Source organism: Aythya marila (assembly GCF_965140915.1).
Source record: "Aythya marila genome assembly, chromosome: 2".
In the NCBI taxonomy this organism is placed as follows: Eukaryota; Metazoa; Chordata; class Aves; order Anseriformes; family Anatidae; genus Aythya; species Aythya marila.
This window is the reverse complement of record NC_139043.1, coordinates 113,092,068-113,116,986: the sequence shown is the minus strand read 5'-3', so window position 1 is coordinate 113,116,986 and position 24,919 is coordinate 113,092,068. Positions and strand designations below refer to the sequence as shown.

Sequence of the window (24,919 nt, the reverse complement as noted above, 5' to 3'; positions counted from 1 at the left end):
AACAGTTTTTGTAGAAGTTCCTTTTATTTTGAAAAAATTATTAATCACTGTTGTACAAAATATTCCTAGAACATGATGTTAAGATATTGTTTACACAACTAGATGATTTGGATGTGATCTAGTTGAAGAGAACAAATTTTCACAATTTTTAAGGTGATTCAAGACAACAAACAGTGAATCATACAAGTGAAATATTTCAAAATGTAAGTTTTATACAAATCTTATTTGGTACTTAGGATTTATAAACTGTAATGCTTTATGCCAAGTTCCCATTCACATGATTAGAAGATAACACAGAAAACAGTATTTTTACAGCTCACTTTTTAAAGCATCTCAATTACCTTTCTACTCTTAGTTTTACAAAAATAGGTAATTAATTTTTAAGACAGACAAGTGGGTTATTCCAACTTTGTGCTTTGTTTAAAAATAGACAAAAAATTAATATAACTAATTATGATTGTTGAAATGTAAAAGAAAAAAAAAGAAAATATATCTAATGTAAATTTGAGTAGAAAACATTATTTTGCTTTCAATAAATTACTGCAACTCCAGAGCTGGACAGCTGGCAATCATCTACTTAAAATAGCCCATTAAAGCTCAAATCAATGTAGTCTATTCCTTTCAAATAGCACTACTAGTATAAGGAAAGAAACCATATTTCTAGAGGTTTCTCTATACCACCCTCAAGTAATTTTCAAAAGGAGTGCATTTCTGTTATTTATCTTAGGTCCTTCTGAATTACACGATGTTTATAACTAAAAAAATAATAATAATAAAAAGGGAGGAAAAAGGATATTAACATTACCTTAAAAAGTGTATAGCCAATAACTGAAGATATAAGACAAGAAAGAATTAAGGAAATCAGTAGGGGACAGATCTTCACCCAGAATGAATCAGCACAGCTCCACTGACATCAGCAAGGCCATCCTGACTTGCACCAGCCACAGGTCTGCCTAAACATACAGCAAAACTCATTTATGTTAGTGATAAAGAAGAACAGTGTCCATGGAAATAGTGTTAACATGTTTTTTTCAGAATATAAGCTAGAACACCTTGTTTCTCATCTATAATTTTGCTCTTGGTGACCATCACTCTTACCACTCGCTGGCAGTGAAAGTAGTTCATTTCCAGTTTCAAAAAATAAAATACATTTAATGTTAATAACCACGATTTATCTTACCATAAATAGTCTGAAGCCCATTTACAGTGTAAGGAAGAAGGTTTTAATATAACTAATTTTTTATACTGTTACGGGTTTTCACTGACCATAATCTGGAATGAACTTGAATCACTGGAAGTCAGCAACAGCTGTGCACTGAACTTGAGGGTAGCGAGACTCTTTGTTGTTACAAAATAATTCGTCTTACACAGAATAAGCTACAGTAAATTTTTAAGAGCATCTCCCAAAGGCTTACGTTTACAAAGCAAATCCTAAAAGCAGAAATACAGATACAGAAATAAGTGATTGCACAAGTTTGTCTTTCTCATAGGCAGGAAGACGTTCTTTTAAGGCACAAGAGAATTCCCAGAGTGCAGAGGATGGAGTACTTAACCAGGAGTGCAAATATTAAAAACATACAAAACTTGGGAAGCAGAGGCTGAATTCCAGAAATAGCTTATGACAATAATCAGCTCACACTACTGTCATATGCAATACATATTACAGAGTTTTGTATATATATATAGTGTATATGTATGCTTGATCTAGTAAAACAACAAATGGGATTCAGATGATTTCTGCCAGAGATCTGTGAAAATGCATACCTCTACAACCACCACATAATATGCTTTAAAGAGACGTTTTATCCTGGTGTTATTTATGTGTCTCAAATAGAGCTATCTTTGAAACATGTTATTATGCAGTACATGCTCAATGCATTTGGGCTCTATCTTCTGTCAGTTCTACTTATGGAAAGAAAGTCTCATGACATCCGCAGCTAAAGAAGTAAAAAAGGTAGTGGTAGCTATGCTGGACAAAACTCTTGGCAATGTTCATTTCTGTAATGATACCATGTTAAAACTCACAAGAAACTGAGGTACAAACTTATGTCAAGTAAACATGAGACTTGTCTTGTATTCATGTAAAGTACAATAGTTACCCCCGTTTCTTGATTTTTTTCATCTCTCATTTCCTTATAAGAAAAATATATACTCGCATACAATGCTGATATCCTATGTGTTGATGCCATAAATCCCTTAGGATAGCAAGTTTGATGGGTAGCAACCCATTAGGAGAAAAATATATTTTTGAATAATATTTTACATATATACAATATATATATATATTTAATTTTCAATCAAAATATAAAATTTTATAATGTAATCATTGGTTATTTTTTGTGTGAAAAATGAGAAATATCTCATATATATTTCATTCATCTATGTTGAAAATTAACAAGGTATTTGATATCCACCAGTAATATTTTTGGTTTTATTTCTACAGAATTAAAAGAAAACAAAGAAACAGTGAGTGAAAAAAGCTTTCCTTCTCCAAAGCTAAATACAATAAAATTTTGAGGCTGAATCAATCATAAACAGCACTAAGTTCTGCATTTTAAGCAATCACAAAGAATAGGAAATGTAATCTAAAAAGAAACTAGCATTACTATATGAACATAGTCTAAAGAAAAAATGGTTTGAATCCCTTACTTTTGATGGAATGTGTCTAGTAGAGACTAAAAAAATCTACTATACATTTAACGTAAGAGTTACTTACACTCTCACCACTCTAAATTAGTTTTGATAAACCTCTCCCCCAGAAAACAAGCAGTGGAAGAATCTGTTGCATTCAATTCCAAAATACCCAGTATCACAAAAGTAGGACTTATTTACAGGTTTTTTTTTCATCACTGTGAAAGGCACATTTATCTTTTAACACATGTTTCTGCCAATGTCCTAAACTTAGGTTCCAGCTGATCTAAGAAGTCAAGTGCCTCTTCTTCATGCTGATCACTGCAGCAGCCTACAGAACCAGCCAAGGATCCTTTTCCTTCATAGTTATATGTAAGGAGATAATCTTCAGAATGCTTCTGTTCTTCATCCTGTCTGCATAGGTGCACCTTCTGCATAGGAAGAGAACACAGCTTATTATTTTCTTAAATTGTTATCCTAAACATATTGCATAAAAATAATTTCTTTTGATTTACCTTTCATTGATTAATTTTTAATCAGAGTGTGTCCTCTAATGGATTCCTATATATAAAAAATGCACATGATTGGTCTATATCATTAAGACTATAGAATATAAATATTTAATAAAGAAATCATTTCTACTAATCACATATGTAACAACAATAGAGGAAGAACCTGTTTAAATAGCCTGTCAAACAACTAAAATCCACTCAAAATTGAATGACTGGCTTACATTAACTAGTTAGGCAAGTAGAGTTTCTGATCTCCAAATCATGGGGTAACTACATTTCTAATGCTGTACATACATTCCTACATCACTAAGATAAATATAAGGTCTTAAATTAGTACAGAGCAAGGAGTTAGAATAAAAGCAAACTAAACTCACAAAAACTTGAGTAAGGCTAATATTATTAATGAAAGTAAATACTCTAGTGTAATACTCTAGTGTAAATACTCTAGTGTAATAGCACACTGCTTATAGTTTAAGCCAAGAGAAAGTCGTTTATGCTTAAGTCTCAAAATATTTAAAGGATGACTTTTTGAAAGTCATATTCCAAAATGAGAGGTAGAGAATAAAAAGAAAAGAACAGCAAACAACACACACACACAAAAAAAAAACCCTTTCTAGCCCAAAAACATGTCTTCCTTGAGAAGTCTGCATACACTGATCATAACCTACACTCCAAAAAACTTAGAGAGTCAGAATACTTACTTCACCTAAACGAGGGTGTGTGAAATTATGCCATTCTGAGTAAGAGTATCTACATGTGTCCATCACAGGCTGTCCTCCTCCTCCTTCTTTGACTGATCCCAGAGTCTGATGTCCACCTCCCCTGACTGATTCCAGGGTATGACCTCTTCCTTTTACCATTTCAAATGTTTGTTGATCTCCTGTTTTTATTCCACATCCTACTTGATCAGCTGTATTTTGTAGAGGAATTATATTGTGATCCTAAAAAAAAAATAAAGTAAAATAAAATAAAAAGAGTGATAGTGGAGAAACCTTTCATTTGTTTTTATTTCTATTGCATTTGTAAAATTCAGCAATTGGGAACTGTCAATACTGAAAACTCAAGTTTTTAGTTTTGCACAGTGACATTTTGAACAAAAAGCCATCCTTACCACTTTATACATAAAAATCAATGGGTAGTCTTTGGAGAGGGACATTAGGACAAGTAGAAAACAATAATCTGCAATTAGATATGATACGAGATCCAACAACTGAATCTTTATCCTGACAAAAGACGCACTATAATCCATATATGTTAGTTTCTCAAAATATCACAAAATAACACTTGGTTTCTAAAGTCAACAACCTGTGACCCATTAAACCAGATATATAGTCATATTCATAAATTTCATTCTATTTTATTCTACATTAAGTCTGCATACCAGATGAAAAATTGAAAAACTAGTATGGGATCATATAAATTAAAGATTATGCATCAATTTATAACAGCACTACATTTTATGCTTCATAGGCAATAATAAATTTGACATTTGTCATAATTACGATAGTTTGTCTTGGTTTCTAATGTAAGCTAACTCAATGTTTCTTAAAGTAACCTTTTTCTGAGGAAGCAAAAGCCAAGGAGTGAGGGACAGAGAAGGGAAAAATTATGAAGAGGTAAGTCCTTGTATATGAATGCAGACCTGGGCTGGACTATGTTCATGACAGACTGAATCTTGAAACAGTTTAGTCACCAAAAGCAAGAACATATTTTGTGGATGTGGACTGTTCAATACTTTTGCCACTGACTCAAAAATCAACTATACTTGGGTTCATTTTTGGGGGGAAAAGTAGAAATTGTACTTGTGAGACCTAAAGTAATTATTGGCTAAATTAAAAATTTCTTCTCCAAGGAACAGCAACAATGTTTTGTTATGAGCACATATTCAACATGGGCCAAAGAGTAAACTTCCATCTCATTGTTGAAAACTACAAGACCAATTAAAATATCCACCTGAAACTTCCAACCAATCGGTTAAAGTTCAGAAGAATTATTAACAGCTGAGGGTCCTGGAATAACAACCACAGGATATCTTTAAATATATATATGGTACAAACGATTGCCTAAAGTAAGAGCTTTCAGAGTCTGGTAAAATAGCAAAGCACATCAATGATTCTTGTGTTCATTCCATATTTCCTTTACTAAATCATATATTTGCAAACCAAGAATCTTCATTATATCTTTCTACATCGAAAGAAACAGACAACTTACCATCACCTCTTCTCCTGGAGCTTCTGTATTTGAAATGATTAAGTTGTGATTGGCACAATCGTCAGTCACATGCCTGCGCATTACCCCAGAGCCACAACAACCACAGATTGTAATCAGGATTACTGGAGAGGAAATAAGGGAGGAAGATACTCTGAACTTTACCTCAAAATGGTATCTAATTTTGTTTGAAAACTAATTTTGTTATATTAATCTTTTTAAATGCTTAAGCATGAAGTATCTTTAAAAAAGACAATCTATAATACTTCACTCAAGAGGGTGGTGAGGCACTGAACTGGCTCTCCAGAGAAGCTGTGGATGTGATCCCTGGAGGTGTTCAGAGCCAGGTTGGATGGGGCCCTGGTCAGCCCACCACCCAATGCCACCCAGTGGGTGGCATCCCTGCCCATGGCAGAGGGTTAGAACTAGGTGATCGTTAAGGTTCTTTCTAACCTAAGCCATTCTATGATTATATGAATCAAGTTTGAGTTGGGCATCCTCAGGTAATTGTAAAAATGAAGTGTTTTGCACTCAACATTAAAATAAGAAGTATACTTACACAGCAAGAGTAATGATCCTAAGATCATAGCAAGGATGGCCCATACACCAAGAGTAACACTGCTGGAGCGAAAAGGCATCCTTTCACATTCACTTGGAACAACACAGTTACAGTAGTTAACTCTTATTTGGGTGACTCCTTGCTTTCCTGATCTATCAGACACAGTTACAGGAATAGTGTATATTCCAAATGGAATATCACCTCTTGGTGAAAGATACACAGACTTTTCTGTAAAAAAGACAAAAATAATTATACTGTTAACAATGCCTGACACTCCAATTACATTTACTAAAAAAGACTGTCAACGCCATTTATTAGAAGCACTTCCAGTAGTGTGATTGGAACAATGCATATCCCCTTCCATTCTTTATCTCTGTTGCTATATCCAATGGGAATAACTATATTCAGTGGGAAGTGAAATCCATTTAGTGTGCTGCTCTTCTTAGTAAAATACCTGGTCACTAGTCATTGTTAAAGGGGAAAATATAATTTGTAAAAATACATACATCAATTATTATGTACAATGATCTTGTACATAATGGTTATTTTATGATGAGTTACATGAAATTGTACATCCCTTTTAATTTCTCTCTTTTTTTTTTTTTTTTTTTTTTTTTTAATTTGCCTAGTATAAACCTTGAAACTTTCAGATGTCTTCAGTCTCAGACTTCGCTGTCTTTTGCCTTTCACTAGTGCATGTTTGTCTAGACACTTCAGAATTGGATCCTTTTCAGGCTAATTATCTACATATGACAACATGGTAGCAAATATATATGCTGCTCTTGATGCTCATCTAGCACCCACCAGGAAACCACTACCAGCTATAACTGTTTGTATCAGTGAATTTTAGGGAACAGTTAATTCTTTTCTAGCAAATCCTTCATCTATTTCTATGAAAATACTTAAAATTAATATAAGCATATTAAGAGAGATAGTAATGTTTGGGGGTTGTTGTTGTGTTGTATTTTTGTTGTTTGTTTGTTTTTTAATCCATCTCTGTTTCACCTAAAACGTGCTGGCTGTCAGCAGTAGTGAGGAAAAAAAATGGCTCTAATCAATTTGAGGTAAAGTTTCCATTTCCCAGTCCTTCACTGTAACAGCAGCCTCAAAAAAGCTGTACTTTTATTTGGAGTATTGGCTATTTCATTGTTAAATTCTGTACAAGTTATGAAAGTATGAATGTATACTTTCTATTCCAGAGGTGTTTATCTAATTTAATACACTGATTTTTGTTCTCACACACAATCTTTTTACATCACAATGTCAGACAGCAGCTGATTTCTGACCCAGGTAAGCTGAGGGGGATCTCACAGTCCACCCAAGGCAGATGTCCCACAGCTGCCTCTGGCAACCTACAGCTAACTAAGGAGGAAGTCTCATACCGTTGTGTCGTGTTATCTTCCACGAGGAAGCCAAGTTACGGTCAGTCACGCGGTATACAAAAGGCATGCTGTAAGAAGCAATATCACCATCCTCTGCAGTGAGGCAGATAGGTTTTCTGTCTCTGCACATTATATAATCAGTTTTAATTATTCGTGGAAAATTCCTGTTGCAAGGCTGGATGACAACTTGCAGAGTTCCCGTGCCTGTTTTGCCATCTATAAAATAAACGAATTAAATGGTAAAAATAGTCAAACATTCATTCTTTTATTTATTTCTAGTCCCAATTTTCATGACTATCATCAACTGTAATATCCAGGTTAAGAACTAAGGTGGAAAGAAACTACTGATTTAGCCAAAAGCAGATAGGAACTTCTCATAGCTTTCTTTTGGCTGCTTCTGCAGAGTTCTTGTATTTGTTTAGGAAGGAACTCATCTTTTCAGGTGACAGGGAAGAAAGTGCTGCAGCCTGTTTCCTCCTATTCATGTGTTGTCCTCAAGTAAAACTCTGCAACAATGAGTAAAGGAAGGAAAAGAAACAGAAAAGACAAAGCAGCTAAAAGAAAGTCTGCAGCTGCACGTTCATGAAGTGTGCACTTTTATGCAGTTCAGGATCCCAAACTGAAACTCCTTGACTAGCTTTGAAAATCATTTACTTTCAGCAGTGTAATATGGTCACAGTTAAATGCACCAATGTGTATTGGTACAAAGAGAAAGAGCTATACAGAAGGAAAAGGTTCCAAAGCTCCACATCTTGTGTACGTGGACAGAACATACTTTATTGTTCTTACATATCTATGTGGGCACGCATACTGTCTAAAAGGAGTCTCATCCTCCTTTAGGACAAGGACCCTAAAAATACAGGGTCAAGGAGGCTAAGCCAAACTGAGAGTCAACAGCTTATAATGAGAGTAATTTGTAAGAGCTCTGCACCTCAGCAATATATAATGTGAACAGTGTTACAGAACATAGACCTACTGAGGAAAAGAGCACAGTACCACATAGCAGCGAATACAACTTTTCTTAGTTTCTTTTAATTTAAGGTTTCCAGAAAGAAGACACCAAGAAGAGGAGAAAACAGAGTTTCAAGGACAACTTATTTTTGAAAAATTCTCTCTACTTTCTCTGTTGTCAACTTTATGGCTATCACATGCCATCAGTTAAAACAAAAATTTAGTCACGAAACGAAAGGAATACAATCGTGTTACTAAAACCCCTCTTTAAGTAGGAGCAGATAACTCGAAAATACTGAGAATTTGCCCTGTTTTCTTATATGTATGACCTGCTGTATAATATTCTCTAAGCATTTGATAGTCATCCCAAAGGCAAGACAATGCACTGGATGCACCTCTCACCTGAACCAGTATAGTTGCCCCTAAGTTAAAATTGCACATAAACATCTTTTACAGGCTAAATATAACAGTGACAACATTTAGTACTCACTTCTGTCTATTGCGAGGACTGTGATATTGCATTGACCTCGTTTCATTTCTCCTAGATCTCGGTCCAAGGCTTTAATGGTTCTGACTTCACCTGATTTTTCATCTATGTTGATCCAATTACACTGTCCAGGTGCTATCTTGTAGCTGTTAAGAGTATTTTTTTGTGTGTTTAGGTAAGAATCTCAAATACTTACACATGCATATATTTATACCTATATACACATACATACATAGATACAGGTATTTATGTTCACACACACATGGCATCAACATTCCCACTTCTTGTATCCCTCCATGCTTTACTCCAAATAAACTAGAGATAACATTGTTTCATACCAGATGCCTTCACTATTTCCAGTTTCTGGATCTTCTGCTAGGTATTTCCCAATACTTGTCCCAACCTCATCACATTCGCTAGCGTCCATGCGGAAGAAACAGGGTTTAAACACGGGCCCCTCATCCACATCTAAGACATTCACTACAACAGTGCTGGTGCTCTGGACAACTTGTTGTGAATGTGGTGCCAGCATGTAGGGTGCCTCATTGTTGACCGCAATCACAAGGATCCTTTGCTTGGCGCCTTCATAGTCCAGACCCTGAAACACAGGTTTTTTGTGTGTGTTTTTCCTTCTTTCAAGCTAATACTAAGATGGGCAGTGTTTCCACAGAACAGTTATTAAATAGGTAAAACTGTATGACATTCATTTACAAAAGACAACAGCTTCTGGAACATCCAGCTTGAGACACAGTAAAGAGATAAGATTTAAACAAGCAAAGAAACCCCAAAGTTCTAAATTAGTCAAAGAAAAGGACCTGAGGAACTATCCGTAATAAGGTAAGCAGCATCACTATATATTTTTCAGATGAATACTCTGCTAGTGAATCACAAATAGAATTTACATAAAAATTAAGTGTGGCCTGAGACTTTTTCCTCCCATACCTAACTGACCATTATTTTAGGCTATGAATATCTTCTTTCCAGCACAAGTCACCACTTTTCTTGTTAGTACCTACATTTATTTCCTAATAAGAGTTCACCCACTTGAAATGTGTCTTAACTTGTGGGGCTCATCAGTCGGTATCTACATATGTAATTCTCCAGACACTACCTCCAAGGACATCTTATGCCAGTAAACCTATTTATAGCCTGAAGTTACAATACTCTCTGGTCTACTACAGAGTTACACTAAATACATGAAATTTCAACTGGATTATTATATTAGTCGTAGTAATAGTAGCAGTAGTATATTAGCAGTAATAATAGTAGTATATTAGTAGCTTAGCCTTCTGACTTACATGTTCAAATGTTAATATTAATTTTCTCTGCTCCTTAGAAGATACCTGCTATTGCACAGTTTTAACAGGTAATGAAAAAGAGGCACTAAAAGACAAAAAGTATGTGCTGGATTCCAGGTAGAGTGGTCCTTCTATCTTACATCTGCAAAGTACCAGGTATAAGAGTAACTTCTTACACGTACATGGACTCCTTTGCAACCCAGAAAAGCAAACCTAAACTCACTACCTAAACTCATGCAAAATAAAGCATGGATAGTTTTAAGCCAAGGTAATAAGTTTAATCAACTCCCAGAAAGAACAAGGCTGGAGGAGGTGCTCCTCACTCCCCTCTTCAGCCATGCTCCCTCTTCTGTTAAAATCTCACCTGTGAAAAATTTTTCAGTTACATCCCTAAGTCTCAACAATTCAAACTGCAGAATCAGGAAAAAGCACCAAGCTCAGCTGGATGATAAAGCAAAGGGAGACTTTTGATTTCTGAACACAAAGAGGAATAGTCTGGAAGATGAGCTATGCAAATTCTGTCAGTTATGTATTACACATGAGCCTCATTTGCAGTGTGTTCGTCTGCTTAGAATAGAGTTCAGAATAGGAGTAAAGCATGATATGCCTGATAGAGATATTTTTTGAATAAAAATTAGTTCTAGGTTATTGGTTTTAAAAAGTAACACCTGAAGACACAAATTTTGCTCTAGCAGTCCCATTTTCACTTACCTTAACAACACAGAGTATTCCTTCATTTGTGTTTCTGTCTGTTGTAATTTCAAAGGAACGATCATCATTTCCTCTTATAATTTCATATACAGCTGTGGAGCCAGGTGCACCAAGTTCATCAAGATCAAGAACAGAAACTCTCAGTATTTCTACATTCACTTTGTTTTCCTCCACTTGTGTTTCATACTTGGAAGTATCAAAAGAACGAAAAATCAACTTAAATCAGAAAATGCCATTCTACAATTCAAGAGTGAAGACAACTGTATTTAAACCTTTAGACCACAATCCTGCAGTTAAACCTAAGGAGCCAATTTACCAAGCTAGCATGTTGACTTTGTACATTTCAATGTATTACTGTATTTCCCCCATACTTCCCTTATACCCTGACTGAAACAGGAACTCTATCCAGGCAACATAGCTCTCTTTTACTTCCCAGCTATCAATGACATAATGAAGCCTGGAATTCTCCTTCCAGGAATGGTAAATTAGCACAGCTCACTTGTTTAAAATCAGCTGCAGATGCTAATTTGCGTACAACGTCATCAAGGCACAGCATTAAGAAGAGGCCATGGGTTATGGTTCATACCAGCGTCCCACAGCACTTTAGCTGTGTATATGCTTATTGAGATATAATCTGTCCTAAAAAGGGAAATTAACCTAGCAATTAGGCCCTTAACCTAGGCCCTTGTTTCCTCGGGGACAGAAAAAATAAAAAATAAAAAAAGAGCTAGCAATTTTTAAGTTAAAATGTGAACGAAGGGAAGATAATTTAGATGGCTGCAGTAAGCAAAGACACAAGGCTGATTTATAGCTATTGTTGAAAAAGAAGTGGTTCAAATACTATTCATGTATAGAAAAAGAGTTAGAATAACAAAGAAATTCTCAGTGAAATCCTTGCATCTACTTCACTGACACTAACAACACACAATTAGCCAAAAGCTGGTCAAAGATAACTGGCTCATGGAATGCTTCAGAGTGAATCTGTCCCCTTCCCAGAATGGTTAAGTTACAGGATTTCTAAGATAACATATTGCAGAAGCAAATTAATTAATAATGTTTGTTTTCTCCCAATAAGGCCGTTGACTCACAACAACTAATATAGCAATAGGTCTAACTACCAAATAACACAACAACCATGTTCACAAAGTTCTGTGTTGGCATGAACTGTCTAGGGGCACTAGGCATCATACTTGAGGGAGTGCCCATGGGGATATTAGAAAGGTGGTATGTTTTTATATATTTTACTCTTTACATGCACTTAATTTATGAAAACTTACTTGTATCTGTTTAAAAGTTGGTGCATTGTCATTTGTATCTTCAATTTTAATGACAACTGTTCCTGTAGTGCACAAACCAAAAGGTTGACCTCCCATATCTCTCACTTCAACAAATAAAGTGTATGTGGACACCAGCTGAAAAGAATAAAAGCATAGAGAAGTTTGACACGTTTTTTTTTTAAATCAGTTGCACACAGCAATAAATGTTTTATTCCTGTTCCCCAACTCTGCTCCAAACTCATCACTGTCCCCTACAAAATATGAGTTTGCTTTGGAGCTATTTTCCTATACTTCCAAAAGGAAAAAAAGTAAAATATTTTTCAGTGGCTAAGCAGCACTGAGTTCGGCACCTGTCACTAACTTGTAAGCTATACCCAGTATCAAAGCTCCCCACAATGGCCACAGACACCTTTGTTTTCCAGTATCTGATGTTTTGGAAGACACAGATGATGTGCTTTCATCCCCTAATCCATCCTCCCAATCCCTCTTCTCTCACCCTCCCCATTGGTATGGCAGTTTTCTCTTGGATTTCCAACTTATAAAGTGCTTCAGTCCATGACTGCTTTTCATTAAGCTTCGTCACCCTGTTATTTCAATGAACATTCCTGCAACCAGCCCGTTTGGGATATATTATGTAGAGGGAGGGTGCCCTCAGCAGTTCCTACAGGACCACTAATAAGCAGCCCACTCAAATCAGTGACTAGAATGGCAACAGCAGAATGATTTTCCTTAGCCTTACAAATACCTGAACAACCTAGGGAAGCTGGAGCTGGACACAAAAGAGGGAGTTTGAAAGTCAAGAGAGTAAATCCAGTTCTGAATAACTGGAAGTAGCATTAGGTTTCCTGGGTGGAGAAAAGAAAGCTCCTGTTCCACTTCATAAGTTTATCTTTAAAAGACAGGTAGTGGACTCATTTTTGAAGTTTTCTTTCCCTCAGTAGTCTCTGTGACCCTAGCAGTCATGGTGATATTCATTCATGGCATTTTTCTCTTGCTGAAGAAGCTTAGTGATGTACCCCTGAGCATACAATTTTGCAACTCACCATTAAGGCGAATTTTCGGCCATGAAATGACTAAGCGTTCCAGAATACAATTATTTTTATCCTAAAAAAATATATGCCTGCACCCATTTTCTACTATGTCTTATCCAAGAAATATTGTTTTGAATTACATGTGCCTGTCAGTTTTTCTAATGTAAACACTCACATGACCTTTTATCCACAAAACATTGAACATGATAAAAACTAAAATCTCCTCTATCTTCTTACTTGAAAGTTATCTGATAACAATAAATGGTTTGTGCATATGTTTTGAGAAACACTGTATTATTGTTCAGGTTTTATACATCAGAGATATTTCTATTGAGTGCAGAATGACAGACTACTTCCAGAAAAGATGGATCATCTACCCTGTAAATAACCAAGGAACACCTCAAGTGGATATTGACTGGGAGGAAACATCAGCCATGGGATTCATGAACAGAGAAAGAGCAGGAATCCAGAGACAGATGCTTGGTGTCAAACAGGATTAGCAGACAGTCCCCTTGCCAAGTTTAGCTAGAAAACAGTAGAAATGCAGAAAGATTTTGGACCAGCTCTGTTGTAAGCTTTGGAAGCTCCTCAGAGAGAGAAACACAAACGGTAACAGAAATGTTTTATCTGATGATTCCCATGACAGGAATTCAGTTTGAAGTTATCTGTGTGCACTAGTGTTCACAGCTAAATAAGCTTCAAGAAAAATCACCTCCCGATCCAGCTGTGGTGATAGTACAGTAATGACACCTGTTTCACCATGTAATGAAAATGCTGGGATTATTGGTGGGTTTTGTGACACAATGCGGTATCTCAACAGAGTATGCAGAGTTGAAGGCTCATCTCTGTCTTCTGCAGTCACCGTTCCAACAATTACACCTGTGAATACAACATAGCAATTTTAAATTCCAGAAAAATCTATAAATAGGCAAAAATTATTTGAACAGATAATTATGTCTAAATAGTATCGCATCTGTCAAATGAACAGAAAGAATAATCAAGAGAAATATTAGAAGCCTTGATTTCAGCTAGAGTTTCTGTCAATGACTTCTAACTGAACATCCCAAATACGGATGAAGAGGAGCTGCCAGGGAAGGTGACGAGGAAGTTCAGTGATCTCTGACACAGTCCAAACTGCAGCACCGCCCCTTGGGGCTTGCTGCTCTCCTGCATCCCCAGCCCGAGTGGTTCTAGACTTCATTTTGAAACCGTAACTCACTCAATCAAAAGTGGAGGAGCTCAGAGAAAGAAAAGCAACTGGTGCTTTGGGCGTGAATGTGAAGGCAGTTTGCCTCCTCTGTAAAGCAAGTTAGACCCCTCTTCACTCTGCACCCCTAGTCTAAGAGATGGTGAGGAATGGTAAAACACTGTTTTTCCATTACTTGTTCTCTATACCTCACCTGTCTCACCAACTTTTCTCCTCTGTTAAACTGACATGTGAAGTCAGCAACAGGCAAATCCCTACCTGTCCATGGGTACGGGCAGAAACAAGCCTTTCATGTGTTATCTTTCCCTCCCTAACCAGGAAACATCCTACCTTAATTCAACACATTGGATACACACTGTAGGCTTATTCAAAAGTGTTTTAGACCTTAGAATACTGCCAACATAGTTTTTAACAGATAAGTTTCCTGAAAACTGTTTTGTTCTTTGTGATCTAAACATTTAATGCAGAGCAGCAATTCTGGATAAAATGAAATGTTTTGAATTTCTTAACCTGCTTTAAGAATACCGAATCATCTCCGTTTTAAAGCATTTGTTTTACACATTATTTTTCACTATTATTGAGATGACATTCTGAAATCTCTAATAGTTAAGAAATCGTGGGCTGCCCTTTGAAAATTCAGCCTCCACTGTAAAGAAACACTACTCAGGAAATCCCACTGAAAAATGTCAGTATCACATTGGTACTTAACTGAGCTGAGTAACAGTGAATGTGTTCACCGGTTTGAAACAATTCTTACCAGGCTTGGAGTTCTCAGGGACACAAAACTCAAAGACGTCCTGTGTAAAATATGGAGCATTATCATTGTCATCCTCTATCCTGATTGTATGCACAAGTGGTACCTCTGGTGAATAACCATCTGGAGTGCTTGCAAAGCAAATGATCTGTAAAACAGAAATTCAGTAGTTCACTTCATACTTGAACACCATTTGGTATTATTATACTTTCAGTTTGGTGGAGGAGTCAACAAAATGACACAGTGTCATGCACACAATTCTCAAGACGAGACTCTTCAGCCACATGGAAGGGGAAGTGACCAGTATGTAATGATGACAGCTGCACAAAAACTATAACTGCTTCCCAATCTTTCACCTTACTAGAAGTATTTGAATCACTTTCCCTTTCCCCCCCCAACTTTGTCAAACATCTTTTCCAAGTCTCCTGAACACAATTTTTTGAGGTGTCTATGAAACAACATCAGCGTTACCAAAAATTTAGATGCAATTACTACTATTTTGAATAAAATCAAGAATAGTAATAAATCGCCATACTCTGATGAAATGCAATAACAGGTATTGCAAGTTACCTCACTATTGAGAAGCTGTTTATTTTTACTAACTGCCTTCTTACACTTCTCAGCCAGTAGAGAGAGCAGTGTACCTTGTTAATAAAATACAAAGACAGCAGCTTGAGAAAAACAGGCTCGAAAAATATAGCTGGCTGGAGTTTGTGATCTGCTTCTTATGCAGACCTTTTCTGCCCTCCCTGAAAAACTCTGGGATAACTTCAAATTCTTCCCAGAAGTGATGTAAATGCAGTAGCTCACTGTCATTACTGTTGTAATTAGAGTTTAAGCAGTGAAAAACAGAACTCCTCTCAAGATCTACATAACCAGATATTTGTCACTGGTTTCCTCTCTCAAAGACCAGAGATACTACTCTAAACAGACAGCTAACTATAGATCTAGTCTGGTTTCTTTCTCCTCCATATTCCAACTTTCAAACATGTGCATGACAGGAAAAAAAAATTATACTTAACACAATTTAAGCCTATACCTGGAAGCTTGGATACTGTTCGCGGTCTACTGCACGAGTAGCAAAGATATTTCCAGTTTCTCTTTCTATGTAAAACAAACCCTTTGGATCTTGATCAATTCCCGGTCCACTTGCAGAATAATAAATGGTGTAGTTCTGAGCAGTGTCTGACTGGACCTACGAAGGATGAATTTTTAAGTGGAAAGGAAAATGTCAGCATCATTCTCATACATTATTCCGCCTTTTCATGATCACACATAGCAGAAGCATGAACTTTTCAAAAACAAAAAATAAAACTTAATTTACTTCTACTTCTTTATCATCTTAAGCTTCACAGAATAGAACAGCTCGCCTTGTGACTGCATTCCTTTATAATGCGGGTGCATGAGAAGGGATAATTAATTCAAATTTAGAAATTGTTCAGCATTATTGAACAATTAAAGAAACAAGAGTGTGCACAGAAAAATCTAATTTTAAAATCTACTTTCTCTAGAATGCTGCATGTACAAGGCACATTCAGATACAGACAGCTTCTTATTTTGTCTCTGTTCAAAAGATGTTGGTTTCAGTGCACTCACTGAGAATATGGCTTATAATTACTGAAGAAAAACTAAGGAAGAAATAAAGAAAAGGAAAACAACCTATAGCACGGTCCAGGGACATGCCAATTCAGATAACCTCTTTGCATCTCGTTACAGGCACTGAGGAGGTAACATCAGCAGTTATCTACTTGTAAACAACCCCCTCCCCAAATACTTTCCTTACCTACCAAATGCCAGAAGTTAGGAAGATAAGATTAGTAGAATGATTGCTCTGTACAGACTCTGTTATTACACTTGTCTCTACACATCTGCTACCAGCCACTCTGTAATCTAGTGAAGGCTAGATGCATCCATGATAACTGTAGTTCTTGCATTTCTCTTTCACGCCTACTTGTTTTCTTACTGTAAGAATTTTTCCTATATAGCATAGGCCATACTAAGTCTTAAATTCTACAGGTATACATTACAAATGCCAAAAAAGGATATAGACAAGTAGGTAAAATTTTACCCCCCATGTCTATGCAATCTTTTTCTAAGCACTGTTTTGGGATTTTTTTTCTTTAAATTACACACTTCATTGACCTCCATGCATAATAGCTCTCTTCTCATAGTATGCCTCCTCCTTGTTACAACTTTTACACATTTCCAGTTCATCCCAACTACTACGATCACAAGTTATTTAATGTATGAGATCAGAAGATATATAATGGACAGAACAAGATGGGTGTAATAGCAAGAATGGCATCAGTGGAGAATAGAAGAGAGCTCACTTCATTCTTCATATATCATAACAGTCACATAGAAAAGTAGCTTGTGCCATAGAAGTAGGATCCATCTAAAATATACCTGTTGAATTTGTAGTGGGAAAGGTCCAAGTGAGTTCTCCATCATAACAGATGGAATAGGGCCCCACCTTCTTTTGGTTCGCTTTAGAACTGTATCTCTAGCCTGCCTGGTCTTCTGTGCCTGGTTCTAGAAGATAAAGATATATGAATATACTCAACTGTGTACATTTTTGCCCAACTCTTGTCCTTGCTTTTTCCATCTCCCCACCATTTTTCCCCACTGACCATTTGTTTTTCCAAGATCTTCATTCCTCCTGTAGCATTCTAAGAGGATTTTCATTCATTGTAATAATTTGCACAAATAAAATCTGCTTGGATGCCTCAAATATGGCTTTTAAAATTCTTGGCATTCCAGATTAAGCTCCTTGATAGCATCTCCCATTTCAGAATGGAAGTCTGTTGATTTAACCCACACTGTAATCACAACTGCTACAAAAAAAAATTTAAAAAAAAAAAAAAAAAAAAAAAAACACAGAAGAGTACTCTGCCTGAATTCTAAAAATTCATCTACAGCTACCCAACGTCAAATTGTACTCTGTAAAACTGCACCCAAATAAAGAAGGGACCTTGGAATTAGAAGCCCACCTTTTTTTCATCCGTCACCAAATTGACATGTATTTTCTTTTCTATGTGTTTTTGAATATCTTCAAGTAATATAGTAAAAGTCCTTTTCTCATCAGAGAAAGAAACAGCAGATGTGGTATATACAGAGCCATCTTCCAGAACTTTGAAGTTCCCATCACTGGAACTGATACGTTCTGCAGACTGAAGGCACTCGTTCAAATTAACTGTAAGAAAAGAGACGTAAACAATAAATGAAATGATAACATACCTCTCGAAGTGAAAAATCATTCACTAATTAAAACTTAAAATGATATTTACTGGCATTTGGAGCTTTTTTAAATTAGGTCATTCGTTAAGTAAGCACCACAAATATAGATTCTTGCACCCAATTATGCACTCAGACTTGACCAAGTTTACTTGAATTTCCACTATTGCATTCATAAAAGTATCTCCTAAAGGACATGGATGCTTCATGCCTATCTTTCAAAAAGACACCATTTCACTGGTGGAATTCTTGAAGCATCAGAAATAAACTTATACGTTTAAATGCAGTAAGCACTGCAGACACGCTCATTAGTGGATCAGTAGGTATTATATTTGTCTTGTGCTCCATGCCCCACAAAATCAGTGAGGATGATTAATTAATGCAAGTTCCCAATGGAGCTATTACTTCTTGGAAGCTCTGCCCTCAGGAGGAAAGCACTGACTGGTTCTATGTGATTTAGAAGTCTTGGGAGGACAAAGGCCTTTAAATTATGAGGCAGACTGATCAGAGAGATAAGGACTAACTCTAGAACAAATGATTGACATTTTTAAAATATATGCATGACAGAGTCCCACAGGGTTGACAGGAAGTACCAAGTAAGGTCAGCATGCTTCCTTTTTTTTTTTTTCTTCAGTATTTTTATTGCATTTGCTATAAACTTGTGGCTTGAATAAATTTTAATACACTTCTCACTGGTTTGACTGAAGAGTGTAATTCTTCACTACAGTTTGAGGGGAAGGAGAGGGGGGGGCAAAATCAGGATAATCATAATGAACTGCAACAGCACCGTCACACTATTGCACTAAGTAATAATTATTTGGCACCCTAAAAAAGATGCAGGCCAGAGGTCCAAACTATACACAAATCACCCTTGCAGAGTACATGGAGGTGTTAGTGTCATGTTTTCCAAGTCAAATATCTTTTTCCTTCTCTTAATAAATTCCAAAGTGCTCTGTGCGTGTGTGTATGTACAAAACCAAAAGGCTTTAAAATAAAGAGAACTATGTACTAGATACTTCAATACTTCTTCAGTGGTATCATGGTATACTGGGTCTTGTTACAAAAAAAAAAAAAAAAAAATTGGGCACAAAAGCCAAGTGATTCCAGGTTAGATTCAAAATTTCACCCTATGTATGCAGATGATATTTTTAATAAAAGAAATTTCATTTATCTTTCAACAATGCAAAGACTGATGGAAAGTATAATTTTAAATATGGCTTTTTTTTTTCTCCTTTCTCCCTCTTCTTAAGCCCTTCTTTTAACTGCAATACTTCCTATAGTATTGCAGCAGTGACTCCTCTCCCTTGCCAATCTGTGAAAAAAAAAATAATAATTTAGTATTGCACAGAATTATCACCCCCTCACTTTAAGGTGCATATTATAGCACTGCTGCACATTAGAGCACTGTATTTCCAAAAATACCAGAATGGAGATTTTGTTTGCGATCATTATGTGAGTCAACATTATGCTCAGTATGTCATACCTTTGTGGGATCTTTTTCTTTACAGTCTCTTGTCTATATCGCATAAGTCAGAAACATATAAAATCTCTTAACAACAAGAAAAATCATGACTCATTTCGTTGTCATGCTGTGATCCCTGATATCAATGCAAAATGTATTACCCTTTCTTAATAAATGTTTAGGGAATGCCATTCAAGCTATATAGCCTTCATTAAATATTTGGAAAGTTTAAGTTCAGTGTTACACAATTTCTTTCATAACACTGTAATAAGAAGTTTTACTTAAAATTTTCATTTATTTAAACAGAGAAATATTGAGAATATGCAAAAACTTAAACATCTGTGACCTTTAAAGTTTAACAGGAAGGTCAACGAGCTTTCAATTTTAGAGCTAAATTTTCTAACCACTTGTATTATGAATAACTACAAATGTACTGGTTTTGTTCTTTCTGTAGGAATTTGCGGCATGCACTTCTGCTCTCCTGAGACTGACACAGGGCACCTCCGCAGCCTCAAATTCAGTCTCAGACAGCACAGGACATAACAGCTCCCCCACCTTGACTTTAAAAGCTGCCTTTCAAAGACCGGAAAAAAAAATGAGATTGGGTGTTTTTTGGTGTCCCCTTTGCCTCTCTATCAACTTCACTTTGACAGACCAACCCAGCCAGCCAGGAGCACTCTCCCAGACTGGTGTGCATGCAGGATACCTTTCCAGCTCGTCTCCTCGTGTGCCCTGAGCACCCCACCACAGCTAAGAAGTCACAGCCGTATTTCACACTGGTAACACAGCAGCAGCTTCTGGGTGCTTTGGTTGTGTGGGTTGTCTTATTTTTTCCTTTCCCATTATACAAATGACTTATTGACTTCTTCATATGACTCTGTGGTTTATAGGTACGCTTTGGAATATTAAGCCATGTATTTAAATACTAAGCTTAAGAACTCCAAACTTTGAGAACATTAAACTCTCTCATTCTAGTTTTAAAGCACATACTGCAAGCTGACGATAGCTGTTTACACAAAAGTCAAATGGATGCCAAGAGTCAGTGTTCAAACCCGTAACAAATACAGGGCGTATCCTTCATAAAAAGGCTGATCCAGCTATTTAACTGCCTGTCCAGTCATCCATTCATTCCATTAAACAAGAAAGAAAAAAAGAAAAAAAAAAAAAACTCTTCTACTGTGAACAGCCTCTCCAGAAAAGGTACAATCCTTTATTGTTACGATGGGCATCCTGCAGTTTCTCACCTCTGCCAACTAATGTGCCAGCCTCTAATGCAGAAGGAACATGAAAAATGACTTTCTTGCAAGCATCACAGCATAAACTCAATACCTAGAAAACAAATAACAAAGTTAGGAAAAAGAAATAATTACATGATATTTTGACTAATAACTACTGTTACTGAAGCTGCCTTTGTTTTGTTTGTTGTTGTTTTGTTGTTGTTTGTTTTTTTGAAAGAGGAGCTAGAGAAAAGATCCAGAAAGCACCTTTCAGCCAAAAAGACAGGTACCATGCAACACAATGGTGTTTTTTTCTAAAATCACGGCAGCACTGACAGCAGCGAGACTTTTCTTAGACAAGATGTCGCCTACTTTCCTGTAAACATAAAGTACAACTCCACAGTGTGCTTCCTCCAATAGCACTCCTGGTCAATTTAGGTCCAAAGCCCCGGAGCGTTAAGGTTCAACCCATCTAATTCCATCTGGAAAAACCTTGCTGATGCCTAACATTAAAGGGACAAGTGTCTTATTAAGACCACATGACGACACTTGCACTTACATATCGCTTTGCATCTTCAAAGTACATTCTAAACTGGTTAAATCTAGCTTCAGCAATTAGATATGACATAAATAAAACACTGTGCATGACAGCAGTCCACTCCCATAAAACCAGTTACAAAACGGGGTCCTCCTCAAAATTCAAATGATGCATTATCCAGATAACCAGAACTTCTTATAAGAATCATAGAAGTACAAAGATACTCCTCAGCACAGACTAATTTAGTCCTGACCTCAGATTCCGCATGTGTGGATATACACCTTCTGTCTAGTTTTTATCCATATGTTTAAATTTTTAATCCAAAAATCACACAGCCAATTAAACAAATAAAAAGAAAATGTAAATAAATATATTCATCCTTTTAAGCACATTTATTCTTTCAGGATGAAAGTCTAGCAAAAAGGAAATTCAACTTTATTTTGCACATCTTTTTAGGATTAAAGGTATAAAGAAGTAAATAGCTAATGGAAATTCTGAAAATGACTTATTAATACTTAAATAAAAAGATCTTTAAGGGCATTAGCAATCTTTACAAAAACTAAGATCAGGTAAAAGATTGAGTTTAAATGTGGAGTGTAATGATTGCATTAAAGCAATTTAAATGCTGTGTCTGCATAATAAAAGCAGTTTATACTGTTTCTTACATATATATACACAGAGATAAAAACATGTATACACACAACACTTTAAACATCCTTGCTTATGTCTTCGAAGGCATTTTCCTTATTGAAAGATACTTAATAAAACCTTCTCTCCTGATAGCTACTGTTTAAATCTATAAACTATTAAAGTCATACAACTTCACTACATTGTTCTAAGATATTTCCTGAATCAGTAATGCCAAGGTAGTCTGATGTCAGTATGAGGAGCTGCTGGAGTTAAACAAACTTAAGTAGTGGGTATTTGCAAATATCAAGATATAAGGAGATGCAAGGTAAAAAAAAAAAGTTGCGATGTCCATTCACTTTATATTAAGACGACACCTTAGGTTTTTTTTAGGTTTGGGTGTGTGCAGGCTTTTTTCCCCCCTACTTGACAGGGGAATTTCGTCTTCTTTTTAATTAGATGAATGAATAAACTCATTTGGGTTTCTTTGGGTTTTATTATGAATAACTTAGCAAGGCAAGAACGCATACCACATCTGGAATAGTAACACTCATTAAAATGTACATATCTAATGACACAAAAATAATAAAATCAGTGATTCGATGCTACTGATTTATTTTTTTTCCTGAGCTCAAAGTACTCTCTGCCTTCGTTCTAAGAACGCAGCGATAATAAAGGGGAAGGGGGGGGGGGGGGGGGAATAAAAATTACTTCCACTCATCCATAAAAGAAAGACAGTCATAAAAACGAAATAAAAATTAACTCCGCCGCTCTCTCTCCGGCATCAGCCTGTCGGCAGCCGGTTCCTGCACACCAACCCACGCAGAGCAGGGGGAAGGCAGGCAGGGGAAGGTGCCGGCGGGGCGCTGGGGGTCCCGGAGGAGGCGGGGGGGGGACGGACACTCGAACCAAACCGAGCCGTGCTCAGCTTTCCCCCCCCACGAACCGACCGCACCAGTGCCTGCAACCGCAGCCCGGTTCCATCGCACTACACCGCGGCCCCAGCACCTCCCCCCTTCCGACAGGAACCCCAGCCCCATCCCAAGCCTGCAAGGGGCTTTCAGAGCCGGAACCGTCGCAAAGCCCCGTGCCAGCCCCTGACCCACTCACCAGGAGGCCGAGGACGAGGCTGGGGACGGCGGGGGCCATGCTGGGCTGCGCTGCGCTGCGCGGCGGGGCGAGGAGTGCTCGGCGGCGGCGGTGTGTCTGCGCAGAAAGCCGTCTCCCTCGGTCCCCTCCCGTCTGGCAGAGGAGCCGGCCGGTGGGGAGGGTGGGACCGCGCGCGGCAGCGGCGACTTTAATTACCTTTTTTTTTTTTTGTATCCCTCCCTCCTTCTCTTTGGGTAATGCCCGTCCCGGGCACGGCGCTGGGACACCCCGCCCGGCCCCGCCCGCCTACCTGCGCGGCGTTACGCGGCTTTGTCCGCGCCCCTTCCCTTCCCTTCCCTTCCCTTCCCTTCCCTTCCATTCCTTTCTTCCCTCCGCGCTCGGCCCCGCCTGGCCGCGGAGCAGCGCGGAGACGCGCCTCGGGGAAACTCGGGTTGCAAGTTGTGCGCAGATTGCGCGCGAGTGGCTCCCGGCAGGGCTGCTTGAGGATTGCTAGGCGGTTAACTTTTTTCTTTCCGGACGGATTTGGCTTTCGTCTCTCTCCCTCTCTCCTTTTATTATTTTTTTTTTCCTATCTCTTTCAAACCAGATGAGCTCACCTGTTGCAGGCGTCTTTTCCGAGCGGCAGTTTCACAGAATGGCCGAGGTTGGAAGGGACCTCTGAAAATCATCTAGCCCAACCCCCCTGCCGAGCAGGATCACCTATTTTCACCATTTTTTTCACCTAGTTTCAGATGAATGAAAGAAATTTGGTTGCACACTGCTTTCCAAGCAGTATGGATTTGAAGACTTGTCAGCCTGAGCAGGAAGTTGTGTTTCTTTTTGTTATTATTATTAATCTACCAATTAATCTACCAGCAATAAAGCACTTCAAGAAGGAGATTAGGTGGATCAATAGAAATGTATGAATACTTTTTTTTTTTTTTTTTACATTCAAATGCACAATTGAGAATAAAAAAAAAAAAAAATCTTTATACAGCCTTTGCACCATACAGTTTCTCACTGATTCAAGCTAAATGAGGGGGGTCGATGACCTGATAGAGTCAGGAAGTGTAAGAGACCACTGATAACGTGGCAAGAAGGTATGGAGGGACATAACCTTCAGGAGGTTGAGAAGTGCTGGAATGGCTGAAACAGCAGTATTGTTCCCCTTTAGTCGTGTGGGTAATCCATAGGGTACATGCCTATGGATTGGTTACAAACAAGTGTATCCCAGGTGTGAGGTGGATTACAACAGTTCCGTGGGTGTGGGGTGCTGTGATAGCCAATGCATGATGCTAACAACTTTGTGCTGCAGTATCCCATGGCATGGCACGTTGACGTTGCAGCTTGGCCTTGCAGATGGTTGCACTATAAACACACAGCATTGCACCAGGCTCCATCATACAGTCTCAGAGGAAGCAGGGGAAAAAATGTCTGTGATGTTTTCATTTATTCATTTATTTTAATTTTGTGTGTGAGAACTGGTAATGCCTGATCTCTCTTTAGAATCAACCTTGTGTCCCTGGCCTTCGGTTAGCTTCACCTGGTGCATCCCCACCCCAGGCACTCCTATAAGCACACAATAAGAGCTGGCAGCCCCCTGGAATCCAGAGCACTGCACACAGCCATTCACTTTTCCATGGCGGGTTTTGCAGCTAGGTGGGAAGTGCTAGGCTGTGAAGATTGCTAAACATTTTAATTTATTATGCTCCATTCACGTAATTGTGGACATAGAAAGGGAATG

The 24,919-nt window shown here is 37.5% G+C and overlaps 1 protein-coding gene across 2 annotated transcripts; it reads right to left on the bottom strand.

The window, feature by feature from the left end:
- LOC309874522 (desmocollin-1-like) lies at positions 1 to 23,613 on the bottom strand. 2 transcript variants are annotated; one of them, XM_082752755.1, is made up of 17 exons: positions 23,197 to 23,613; positions 20,949 to 21,033; positions 17,999 to 18,201; positions 17,415 to 17,540; positions 16,048 to 16,203; positions 15,012 to 15,156; positions 13,760 to 13,926; positions 12,017 to 12,151; positions 10,740 to 10,925; positions 9,069 to 9,328; positions 8,734 to 8,876; positions 7,293 to 7,508; positions 5,911 to 6,138; positions 5,355 to 5,476; positions 3,845 to 4,084; positions 3,147 to 3,192; positions 2,969 to 3,062 (listed from the first exon to the last, which is right to left on the bottom strand). In XM_082752755.1, the coding sequence occupies exons 1-16, from the start codon at positions 23,233 to 23,235 to the stop codon at positions 3,157 to 3,159; spliced, it is 2,487 nt and encodes an 828-aa protein (XP_082608881.1). In that variant the 5' UTR covers positions 23,236 to 23,613; the 3' UTR covers positions 2,969 to 3,062; positions 3,147 to 3,156. The 2 variants fall into 2 exon arrangements, with proteins under 2 accessions (XP_082608880.1, XP_082608881.1); XM_082752754.1 differs by lacking the exon at positions 3,147 to 3,192 and having other exon boundaries at positions 1 to 3,062; positions 23,197 to 23,612.
- Positions 23,614 to 24,919: the final 1,306 nt, after the last annotated feature.

What these genes read in the sequence shown, in the direction of transcription:
- LOC309874522 (XM_082752754.1), bottom strand. Translation starts at nt 23,235, where the DNA reads ATGGCCCCCGCCGTCCCCAGCCTCGTCCTCGGCCTCCTG. An exon ending in TGGTGACGGATGAAAAAAAG is followed by an intron (nt 17,541 to 17,998) that starts GTGGGCTTCTAA and finishes TTTATCTTCTAG; the next exon opens with AACCAGGCACAGAAGACCAG. An exon ending in AGGATCATTACTCTTGCTGT is followed by an intron (nt 5,477 to 5,910) that starts GTAAGTATACTT and finishes TTTCCTCTCCAG; the next exon opens with TAATCCTGATTACAATCTGT.